This window comes from Coregonus clupeaformis, chromosome 27 (genome assembly GCF_020615455.1).
Source record: "Coregonus clupeaformis isolate EN_2021a chromosome 27, ASM2061545v1, whole genome shotgun sequence".
NCBI classification, from domain to species: Eukaryota; Metazoa; Chordata; class Actinopteri; order Salmoniformes; family Salmonidae; genus Coregonus; species Coregonus clupeaformis.
This window is the reverse complement of record NC_059218.1, coordinates 51,017,669-51,030,168: the sequence shown is the minus strand read 5'-3', so window position 1 is coordinate 51,030,168 and position 12,500 is coordinate 51,017,669. Positions and strand designations below refer to the sequence as shown.

The window sequence follows — 12,500 nt, the reverse complement described above, 5'->3', positions numbered from 1 at the left end:
TGAGATATTGTGAATTGCCCATATGTAAAAAAAAAAAAAATGGAGATATGATTTTTAGGCCATATCGCCCAGCCCTAACCAGCAGTGCACACAAGGGCCGTTATGTCTTTCCAAACTTTAAAAAATAATGTTTTAATGTTAACAAAGTACTTGCGAATTTTGACTATTTGTGATAGTTTGAAGCAAGTCACAAACAGATCACTGGGGACTATTTGATGGATGTTAGGGTGAACTTCCGAGAAAAACTGCTCCACAGTTAACCTGTCTGCAGCCTGACAGATAGGAGACTGACTTTACATGTAACCACAGTTGGTGTCTGTTTCAACATGAAGGCAGGTTTCCTCACTGTACTTTGTCTTCCTCTGTGAGGTTTTAACAACCGCAGTGCTACAGTACTTCCCCACTTTGACACAATGTGCATTTACTATGATTATATCTCATCTTTATCAGTTAGGCTATATCTATTAGTGTGCGTGTGTGTGGGGCTGTGATGATTATGGAATTTTGGGTAACAATTCTTTGTCATGCAAACGGCCACGGTTATTGCCATAATTGTCATTTTTTCTGAAAAATGCATCTTTGAAAGTTAGGACATACCTAATGCATACAACACATTTTGGTGACACCCCAGTCTCAAAAACAAATGGTTTTGACCACTTGTAACTTTTGGAAATGAAATTTCTCAATCCCGACTGTGCTGTTCGTTCGGGTTGTAAAATTATTAGCAATTTTACCCACCATGTAAAAAGGGTCAACTACATCTACTTGCACTTCTCCTAAAATGAATGTATTAAGATGATTATGACAATAATTTTTTGTTCACGGTTATTGTCCATAATTCTCGGTTACACGATTATACGATAATTGTGCCAGCCCTATGTGTGTGTGTACACTGTCGTGACGTGACTTTCATTAATGTGATGACTGTTATTTATTGAATCAACTATGTTTAATTGTTACCCGGTTAAATTAATCATGTAACAATTAACTCATTAGGAATTTGTGGCACCACGGAAGAAGTTGTTTAACAAGTTACCATCTCCCGATTTAAACTCTTAGAAGATATCTATCTTATAGTCACTTATTAAATCATTACCCCATATCAGTCTCATTCTGAACGTCGCATAATCCTTGAACCTGCAAGAATCCTCACCTTACTTACGAGTCAGCAATACACAAATTGGCTTAATTATTTATTTACTAGCTAACTAAATAATAAACACAGAATACATACATACTTAATACATGAGAAAAGTCCCTAGCAGACTAACAGCAGCACGACTGCTTGGTTATCAAAAAGGGGAGGGGTCAATAGAAGGAGGGAGAGAGGGACAAAGAGAGTCAAACTTATCGTACAAACATTCGGAAACTACGCTCACAGTAATCAGAATACTTAACACCCTAACCACCGCCCGTTTGGGTAATAAATGCAATGTCTTCTCCATCGTCTCTCTGTTGACAGATACTTCAGATGCACCAACGACTGTCTGAGATGGGATTGTCCTTCCCAACTCGTGTCTTTAGTGGAAGTTCTAGGCTACTTTACATGCCAGCTGCAGACTGAGATCTCGTGTCTTTAGGGAAAGTTCTAGTCTACTTTTAAATGCCAGCTGCAGACTGGTAACGCTACGGTCTAGTGAGTTTCTTCTTCTTGTGTAGAGATTGAGAGTTTCAGAGTTTCTCACCATTTCAAACGTGTGGACTAACGTCTCACGTTTCCTGTTCTTAGTGTGTCAACCATTTGTAACGTTCAGCTCCCGCTGCACGTCGGCTGGTCTGTAGAGGTTCAACCGTTTGTAACGTTCAGCTCCCGCTGCACGTCGGCTGGTCTGTAGAGGTTCAACCGTTTGTAACGTTCAGCTCCCGCTGCACGTCGGCTGGTCTGTTGAGGTTCAACCGTTTGTAACGTTCAGCTCCCGCTGCACGTCGGCTGGTCTGTAGAGGTTCAACCGTTTGTAACGTTCAGCTCCCGCTGCACGTCGGCTGGTTTGTAGAGGTTCAACCATTTGTAACGTGAGCTCGCGCTTCAAATCGACTGGTATTTCTGGTCTAACCATTTTAAACGTGCAGTCAACACTCTCACGTTTTCTGGCCTGCTTGTAAATTTCATTACCAAGGCTTTTATACTCGGGTAAAAAGGGGGTGTTCCATCACGCCAACACAATATCTGTGCCCACTTGGGCGTGGTTACTGACTGGGCAAAAGTTTATATAAAACAATTATCTCATTAGAATAATAAAATCACATTGCTATCTTCCAAAAAGTACTCTCATACTTAATAATATATTTTCTCCAACATTTAGATGTAAACTTGATAACTAGAATTTTATACCATCCTTAATGACATCACAAAATAATAAACAATATGACATGATTATTCTTTAGGTCAGCACTGACCATTCCAAACATTTGGATGTCAGAAATAAATGTTCCAATGTCCACTTTTATTAACATAAAAGGTTTTGGCGGCAAAAGTCTCTCTCTGTAACAAAGAGATTATTTTCCCAATACTGCAGGGCAAGAAAGACCCGTTTGCAGCACACAATTTATGACCGGGTGTTAAGGTGTCAAAACCGGCACAACTCCCCCGTCTCCTCTGGGAGAGAGGGGAGGGGGGAGGGGATCTGGCTATCTGTCAGCTATCTGTCACTTTAATCTGGCAACTCCCACCAAGGAGGGAGTCATGACAACACCCATACAGTAAGTCTAGTATTTCCTGTTCCTGTCATGCTGGAGACCTGTACCCACTTTGTATAATTGGAGTGTATGTATGTGTGTGTGTGTGTGTGTGTGCACTATGCCATGCATTGTAATGGAGTTATCGCCTTGGTTTGTTGTAGGTAGCTATCAGTTGTCATTGAGGAGAGGAGGAGAAGTGGAGGAAAATACTATTTAGCCAGCCAGAGTGTTTAAAACATATATCAAAGACATGAGAGAATAGAGACAGAGGCTAAAAATACTTGAAATCAGTTATAGAACCCACTGGCCTTTATGGTTGTGAGGTCTGGGGTCCGCTCACCAATGAAGAATTCACAAAATGGGACAAACACCAAATTGAGACTCTGCATGCAGAATTCTGCAAAAACATCCTCTGTGTACAACGTAAAACACCAAATAATGCATGCAGAGCAGAATTAAGCCGATACCCGCTAATTATCAAAATCCAGAAAAGAGCCGTTAAATTCTACAACCACCTAAACGGAGGTGATTGCCAAACCTTCCATTACAAAGCCATCACCTACAGAGAGACGAACCTGGAGAAGAGTCCCCTAAGCAAGCTGGTCCTGGGGCTCTGTTCACAAACACAAACAGACCCCACAGAGCCCCAGGACAGCAACACAATTGACCCAACCAAATCATGAGAAAACAAAAAGAGAATTACTTGACACATTGGAAAGAATTGAAAAGGAACAGAGCAAACTAGAATGCTATTTGGCCCTAAACAGAGAGTACACAGCGGCATTATACCTGACCCCTGTGACTGACCCAAAATTAAGGAAAGCTTTGACTATGTACAGACTCAGTGAGCATAGCCTTGCTATTGAGAAAGGTCGCCATAGCCCGTCTTCTCTTGAGAGCCAGGTCGGCCTATGTGCACACTGCCCTCAAAATTAGGTGGAAACTGAGCTGCACTTCCTAACCTCCTGCCAAATGTATGACCATATTAGAGACACATATTTCCCTCAGATTACACAGACTCACAAAGAATTCGAAAACTCCCATATCTACTGGGTGAAATACCACAGTGTGCAATCACAGCAGCAAGATGTGACCTGTTGCCACAAGAAAAGGGCAATCAGTGAATTACAAACACCACTGTAAATACAACCTATATGTATCTGTTTATTTATTTTCCCTTTTGTACTTTAACTATTTGCACATCGTTACAACACTGTATATAGACATAATATGACATTTGAAATGTCTCTATTCCTTTGGAACTTGTGTGAGTGTAATATTTACTGTTCACTTTTTATTGTTTATTTCACTTTTGTTTATCTATTTCACTTGCTTTGGCAATGTAAACATATGTTTCCCATGCCAATAAAGCCCCTTGAATTGAATTGAGAGAGAGAGAGAACAGAGGGAGGGCAAGAGAACAGAGAGTGACACAGAGAGAGAGACAGAGTGAGAGAGACAACAGAGAGAGAGAGAGACAACAGACAGAGACAGAGAGAGACACAACAGAGACAGCGAGAGAGACAACAGAGAGAGAGACAGAGACAGCGAGAGAGACAACAGAGAGAGAGACAGAGACAGCGAGAGAGACAACAGAGAGAGAGACAGAGACAGCGAGAGAGACAACAGAGAGAGAGACAGAGACAGCGAGAGAGACAACAGAGAGAGAGACAGAGACAGCGAGAGAGACAACAGAGAGAGAGACAGAGAGACAGAGAGAGACACAACAGAGACAGCGAGAGAGACAACAGAGAGACACAACAGAGACAGCGAGAGAGACAACAGAGAGAGAGACAGAGACAGACAGAGACAACAGAGAGAGAGACAGAGACAGACAGAGACAACAGAGAGAGAGACAGAGAGACACAGAGAGACAGAGAGAGAGAGAACAGCAGTGCTAGAGTGTGTTGTCCACAATGTAACCTGACCCATAGGAAGGAACTTGAGTAACACCCCAAATGGCACCATACTCCCTATAGGGCTTGGTCAAAAACAGTGCACTATAAAGGGAATTTGGGACACAGCCTGAGCCATGAGGAAATACTCTGACAGTTAGCCAACCTCACTGCAGACAACAACACACTGCAGCGCTACCCACCCTACATACCTATTTGTGTGTTTGTGTGTGTGTGTGTGTGTGTGTGTTTCTAAGTGAGAGAGAGAGAGAGAGAGAGAGAGAGAGAGAGAGAGAGAGAGAGAGAGAGAGAGAGAGAGAGAGAGAGAGAGAGAGAGAGAGAGAGAGAGAGAGAGAGAGAGAGAGAGAGTGACAGAGCAAAGTCTTCTCATGCTTTGTTGATTTCAAAAAAGCTTTTGACTCAATTTGGCATGAGGGTCTGCTTTACAAATTCATGGAAAGCGGTGTTGGGGGAAATGTGAATGACCCAAATTGTGAATGACCCAGAATTAAGAAAATCCTTCACTATGTACAGACTCAGTGTGCATAGCCTTGCTATTGAGAGAGGCCACCATAGGCAGACCTGGCTCTCGAGAGAAGACAGGCAATGTGCACACTGCCCACAAAATGAGGTGGAAACTGAGCTGCACTTCCTAACCTCCTGCCAAATGTATGACCACATTAGCGATACATATTTCCCACAGATCACACAACGAATTTGAAAACAAATCAAACATTGATAAACTCCCATATCTGTAGGCGAAATACCGCAGCAAGATTTGTTGGCCGTTGCCATGAGAAAAGGGCAACCAGTGGAGCAAAAATAACATTGTAAATACCACCAATATTTATCTGTTTATTTATCTTCCCCTACTAATCGTACTACAACTACTTGCTCATCGCTAACACACTGTACATACAGTGCCTTCAGAAAGTATTCATACCCTTTGACTTATTCCACATGTTGTTGTGTCAATATTTAGTAGAAGCACCCTTGGCAGTGATTATAGCTGTGAGTCTTTCTGGGTAAGTCTCTAAGAGCTTTCCACACCTGGATTGTGCAACATTTGCCCATCATTCTTTTCAAAAAATTTCAAGATCTGTCAAATTGGTTGTCGATCATTGCTAGAAAATCATTTTCAGGTCTTGCCATAGATTTTCAAGGAACATTCACTGTCTTCTTGGTAAGCAACTCCCAGTGTAGATTTGGCCTTCTGTTTTAGGTTATTGTCCTGCTGAAAGGTGAATTCATCTCCCAGTGTCTGGTGGAAAGCAAACCTAACCCGTTTTTCCTCCAGGATTTTGCCAGTGCTTAGCTCCATTCCATTTCTTTTTTATCCTGAAAAACTCCCCAGTCCTTAACGATTACAAGCATACCCATAACATGATGCAGCCACCAATATGCATGAAAATATGAAGAGTGGTACTCCGTAATGTGTTGAATTTGCCCCAAACATAACACTTCGGGTGTTTCTCAAAATGCATACTATCGTGCTCAGAGCACGCAAATTGGAGCACGGGAGGGTCAGCGTATGAGTCCAAATCAAAGTATGTGAAACGGAGCACGGAGGGGACTTCTCAAATGTGTACTCCGTTTGTCCATATTTTGAAGCATGCATCGATAAAAGCTTCAATGAAAAGTATGCAAAGAAATGTCACAACCACGTAAGAAACTACAACATTTCTTGAAATCAATGGCGGCCATTATTTGAGCTGAAGCAAGAGAAAATACACTCACTTCGGAATGAAATGTTGCCTATTCACATCTCATATGTTGCCTGACTACAATATTTTATCTTGATACGTTAATAAATACATGCTGTGTTAATTTTGGCATGTTTACCTGCCTACGCACCATAGATCGCAAGCCTATAATAAGTCAATAGGGCTAACTGGCTAGCTACTACTGTTAGCTAGCCAGATGGCCACAAATAATTGTTAGCTAGCTACCCACGAAGAATTGACATCTATCTGGCATAACATTAGTTTTAGGTCATTTCTGCCTGTAACTACAGTGAGGGAAAAAAGTATTTGATCCCCTGCTGATTTTGTATGTTTGCCCACTGATAAAGACATGATCAGTCTATACTTTTAATGGTAGGTTTATTTGAACAGTGAGAGACAGAATAACAACAAAAAATCCAGAAAAATGCATGTCAAAAATGTTATAAATTGATTTGCATTTTAATGAGGGAAATAAGTATTTGACCCCTCTGCAAAACATGACTTTGTACTTGGTGGCAAAACCCTTGTTGGCAATCACAGAGGTCAGACGTTTCTTGTAGTTGGCCACCAAGTTTGCACACATCTCAGGAGGGATTTTGTTCCACTCCTCTAGGCAGATCTTCTCCAAGTCATTAAGGTTTCGAGGCTGACATTTGGCAACTCGAACCTTCAGCTCCCTCCACAGATTTTCTATGGGATTAAGGTCTGGAGACTGGCTAGGCCATTCCAGGACCTTAATGTGCTTCTTCTTGAGCCACTCCTTTGTTGTCTTGGCTGTGTGTTTTGGGTCATTGTCATGCTGGAATACCCATCCACGACCCATTTTCAATGCCCTGGCTGAGGGAAGGAGGTTCTCACCCAAGATTTGATGGTACATGGCCCCATCCATCGTCCCTTTGATGCGGTGAAGTTGTCCTGTCCCCTTAGCGGAAAAACACCCCCAAAGCATAATGTTTCCACCTCCATGTTTGACGGTGGGGATGGTGTTCTTGGGGTCATAGGCAGCATTCCTCCTCCTCCAAACACGGCGAGTTGAGTTGATGCCAAAGAGCTCGATTTTGGTCTCATCTACCACAACACTTTCACCCAGTTCTCCTCTGAATCATTCAGATGTTCATTGGCAAACTTCAGATGGGCCTGTATATGTGCTTTCTTGAGCAGGGGGACCTTGTGGGCGCTGCAGGATTTCAGTCCTTCACGTCGTAGTGCGTTACCAATTGTTTTCTTGGTGACTATGGTCCCAGCTGCCTTGAGATCAATGACAAGATCCTCCCGTGTAGTTCTGGGCTGATTCCTCACCGTTCTCATGATCATTGCAACTCCACGAGGTGAGATCTTGCATGGAGCCCCAGCCTGAGGGAGATTGACAGTTATTTTGTCTTTCTTCCATTTGCGAATAATCGCACCAACTGTTGTCACCTTCTCACCAAGCTGCTTGGCGATGGTCTTGTAGCCCATTCCAGCCTTGTGTAGGTCTACAATCTTGTCCCTGACATCCTTGGAGAGCTCTTTGGTCTTGGCCATGGTGGAGAGTTGGGAATCTGATTGATTGATTGCTTCTGTGGACAGGTGTCTTTTATACAGGTAACAAGCTGAGATTAGGAGCACTCCCTTTAAGAGTGTGCTCCTAATCTCAGCTCGTTACCTGTATAAAAGACACCTGGGAGCCAGAAATCTTTCTGATTGAGAGGGTATCAAATACTTATTTCCCTCATTAAAATGCAAATCAATTTATAACATTTTTTACATGTGTTTTTCTGGATTTTTTTGTTGTTATTCTGTCCCTCACTGTTCAAATAAACCTACCATTAAAATTATAGACTGATCATTTCTTTGTCAGTGGGCAAACGTACAAAATCAGCAGGGGATCAAATACTTTTTTCCCTCACTGTAGCTGGCTAGCTAGCTAGGTTATTACGATTCACATATATCTAGCTGATAATTATGAAGTAAAACATTTGCTTTGTGTATATCTTGTTTCGTCTATTGTTGCCATTGTCCTGGCTGGAAGAAGGTTAAATGAATGGGGAGATGCAGCGTGAGTTAATACAGTAGGGTGAGTGCTTCTCAAATGTAATGTTTTATGTGTTCTCCACACTCTCGTCCTCACAAGAACGTACTCAAGAGAAGCATGAGAGTGTGGAGAACGGTAGTTACATATTGAGAAACACCCTTTGTATTCAGGACAAAAAGTTAATTGCTTTGCCAAATTTTTTGCAGTATTACTTTAGTGCCTTGTCGCAAACAGGAAGCATGTTTTGGAATATTTGTTCATTCTCTACAGGCTTCCTTCTTTTCACTGTCAATTAGGTTAGTATTGTGGTGTAACTACAATGTTGTTGATCCATTCTCAGTTATCTCCCATCACAGCCATTAAACTCTGTAACTGTTTTAAAGTCACCAATTCCTGAGCGGTTTCCTTCCTCTCCGGCAACTGAGTTAGGAAGGATACCTGTATCTTTGAAATGACAGGGTGTATTGATACACCATCCAATAAGTAATTAATAACTTCACCCTGCTCAAAGGGATATTCAATTAGGGCTGACCCCATTTAGTTGACTGGTCGATTGTTTGGTCGACCAAGATTTTTTTTTGTCGAGCAGTGGCAAATATACCCGTCTGATTCACGCCTGTCTCAGTGGACTAATCCACGCATGTCTCAGTGGACTAATCCATTGTGGAGGCACACCAGTATCCCCAGTAGTACATTTACCTTTATTACCATAATTTATCATCTACAATGTTTGTTTTGTTACTGTAATTTCTGTTAATGAATTAAATATATTATTATTATTATTATTATTACCGCCTTACCGTTGTCATTGTAGGAGTGGACACGTTGTTTGTAGAGCCCACAACCTAGGCTACACTTGTGAGAAAAAAGTGTTGGTTTATTTAATTCCATTAACGAGTTGTCAATTTAAGCATTGTCTTTTGTTTGTAGCGCTCCTGTCAATCTTGAGTAAGGACACGCACTTGATTACGCATAGAAGTAGGCCTAGGCTACCTGGCCTACGCACAAATGTAGGCCTATAAATGTGCCCATTTGGGTACGATTTCTGATTGTCTTAACTCACCACCACTGTGGAGCTTCTCAAAGTAATTTTTTCTTCACCTCAAACAGCAAGTAAACGAAGTCTGTTTTTACATCCATTGAGAATGACAATAATTCCTCAACGTAGCCTATTTGAAAAATATTTCCAGCTCTCTCCCTTTCGATAACCACAGCATGAAAGGGGGAAAAATGTCATGCTCTGACCCGGTGAAAACTTAAAAAACATAAAATAGGCAGACCTGATTACTTCTTATCTCTTGTGCAAATAGCCTACAGCTGTGTCTGTCCGGAGCTCATTGGAGCTGGAAACACTGAGGGCCCAGAATATGTTTTACAATGTTGCAAGTTTGCTAGCAGGAGCTTCCAGGGAGGACCAAGTTAATAGTTGATACAATGTTTCAAGTTCCTTGCAGACAGGCCATGCGTAGCAAATGTGATTTATACAATATTTATTTTTAATCAGGATATTTTCTACCTGCAGGCTGCAATGTTTTTATTTGTTGGCTTTATGTAGGTTATTTTTACATAGTTGGCAATAGAAGTAACTTTTAGAATTGTATCATTTTAATTTAGATAGAATTTTGATTAACCACATGACATTGATTTTGAGATATGAAGACTTTATTATAAATTAAATGAAACTGTTCCACGAAAATGTGCATATGAAAAATCATAACTGGCACAGCAGATCAGTAGAAATGGTACGATAACTTGGCACTCCAAATGGAAAAGGTTGCTGACCACTGGCGTAACCTATTACAGGCAACTTCAGGAGCTTAAAGGCAGAATCTGTGAAGGCCAGCAGCAGCGGGAGAAGGGAACCGGTTTTTCTCTTCTGGCGAGGCTATATTGATCTCTGGCGCCCTCTTCAGTAATTTGTGTGTATAATTTTTAATTGCAGTGCTTAAAGCAACAGACAACATTTACATTTACATTTTAGACAAGCTCAGTAACCTACATATATTTGATTTTATTCAAACATAGGGTGTGTCTATATATGGAAAAAATACACGTTTAAACATTTTGACTAATCGATTGGTCGAAAGAACAGACGAATCTTGGTCGACCAATTTTTTTTGTTGTTGTCAGGGACAGCCCTAAATTCAAAGTCTGTTTTTTTTTTTTTTTTACCCATCTACCAATAAGTGTCCATCTTTACAAGGCACTGGAAAACCTCCCTGGTCTTAGTAGTTGCATCTGTGTTTGACATTCACTGCTCGACTGAGGGACCTTACAGAGAATTGTATGTGTGGGGTACAGAGATGAGGTAGTCATTCAATAATCATGTTAAACACTATTGTACACAGAGTGAATCCATGCAACTTATTAAGCACATTTTTACTCCTGAACTTATTTAGGCTTGCCATAACAAAAGGGGTTGAATACTTATTGAATCAAGACATTTCAACTTTTCATTTTTTATTAATCTGTTAAAATTTCGAAAAATATATCTCCACTTTGCCATTATGGAGTACTGTGTAGGCCAGTGACAAATTTAATCTATTTTAAATTCAGACTAACACAAGAACATTTAGAAAAAGTCAAGGGGTATGAACACTTTCTGAAGGCACTGTAGCTAGTAATATAACACTTGAAATGTCTATATTTTTTCAGCCTTTTTGAGTGCAATATTTACTGTCAAATTATAATCGTTCTAGTGTTGATGTTTTGTTTGTTTATTTCACTTCTTTTGGCCATGTAAACGTTTCCCATGCCAATAAAGCCACTTTGAATTGAACTGAGAGAGAGATACGTAGTTTCAAAAGGGACGTTTTTGTGAGCTTTCGCTAAAACCAATGACCTCACTATGTAAACATGCATGTTCTGCAAGCAGGTGTGTGCAACAGTTGACATGTCCCATCGCGACAGACAGTTAGTTTAGAGGTCAGAATGGATGGCCCTAAATAATTACAGCGTTAGCAGAAGTGACAACACATAAACACCACTCACTTGATGTCGTAGTATGGTTTGATGCACTATCCGGGCATAGTTGTCCAGTTTCACTCCCGAGTTGCTTCGACTTCTCATGTTGTTGGGTTGATGATATTCGTCCGTGTCCGTGGTTGAGCAAAGAATAGGAAGCTTGAGTTCTCGCTGAGACTCGCTGCGGCATTAGCCTACTTCACAAATATCTCTATTGTTTGACGCGACGGACAAGACGAAGTTTAGAGGCGATAGGAAACGTAAGCTACAATGTAGCTCCAAATGTTCTGGCGAGTTACAATGTAGCATCGACGAATTAACAAATGTTACAGTAGTAGCCTACTTATCGCGGCACTGCCCCCAAACTTTCTGATATCGATGAGCGAGCTATAGGCTACACAGAATTAACACTGTAGGCTGAAATTCGATATCGTCCTAAAAAAAAGATCAGCTGTTACACGTTGAATAATCACTTCCAACCAAGAGGTTCTAGGAATCAACTGGTACACGCAAAGCAACCATACACAAACTACTCTGTACTTTCACTGTATCGCGTTTGTTGCTATCGAATACTTCAGACAGCGAGCATCTGCAGAGAAAAAAAACCCTCAAACTGTTAACTCATGGAACATGGGGCGAACTAAAACCAGGAAGAGCGCTAAACTTTTCAAACTATTACACAATGAAACTGACAACTGAAACAATAACCAAAATAATGTATCCGTAATTGATAAAGATATAATTATGCTATAGTCACTGGGATATTTGAGGCGTGTTATTGGAGACATGAAGGGAATTGTTTTTAGGTGTCTGCAAGGACAGTGCGTTCGATTGTTCCACGAGCAGGTGTGTGTATATATATATACACACCCGTCGCTATGGGCGGGCCATAGGGGGCCGGGCCCGCCCCCAACAATGCTTGTGCCCCCCCACTTGAGGGAATTTATTATTAAATATATGTACTGTAGGCTTTGTGAAAACAAAAAAATCTGACAATGATTGATTTATGAAGACCAGTTCCCATGCTTGTCTCAAAGTAGAGCAATGACGCTGTCCCAATCAAAACAGTGCTGGATTATCAGTTGACCACACAAGGTATTTATTGTAACCAGTGGTGGTAGTGCTATTTCTTTTTCGGTAGCCTACCGGAGCTACATTTTCTATTATTTCATAATCTGTTTTGAATGAAAGTTGGTCTGTTGTATAATATAATTTTAGAATATA

General features: G+C 41.0%; 1 protein-coding gene across 3 annotated transcripts in view; it reads right to left on the bottom strand.

Annotated features, from left to right (window-relative positions):
* phka1a (phosphorylase kinase, alpha 1a (muscle)) overlaps positions 1-11,894 on the bottom strand; it is a 58,403-nt gene extending 46,509 nt beyond the window's left edge. For 2 of the 3 annotated variants that reach the window (XM_041868390.2, XM_041868391.2), the window contains exon 1: positions 11,304-11,893. In XM_041868390.2, coding sequence (XP_041724324.1) covers positions 11,304-11,381 — 78 coding nt within the window. In that variant the 5' untranslated portion in view covers positions 11,382-11,893. Of the gene's footprint in view, positions 1-11,303 lie in introns of all 3 variants that reach the window. The other variant, XM_041868392.2, reaches the window with a different exon arrangement.
* Between the last annotated feature and the right edge of the window lie 606 nt (positions 11,895-12,500).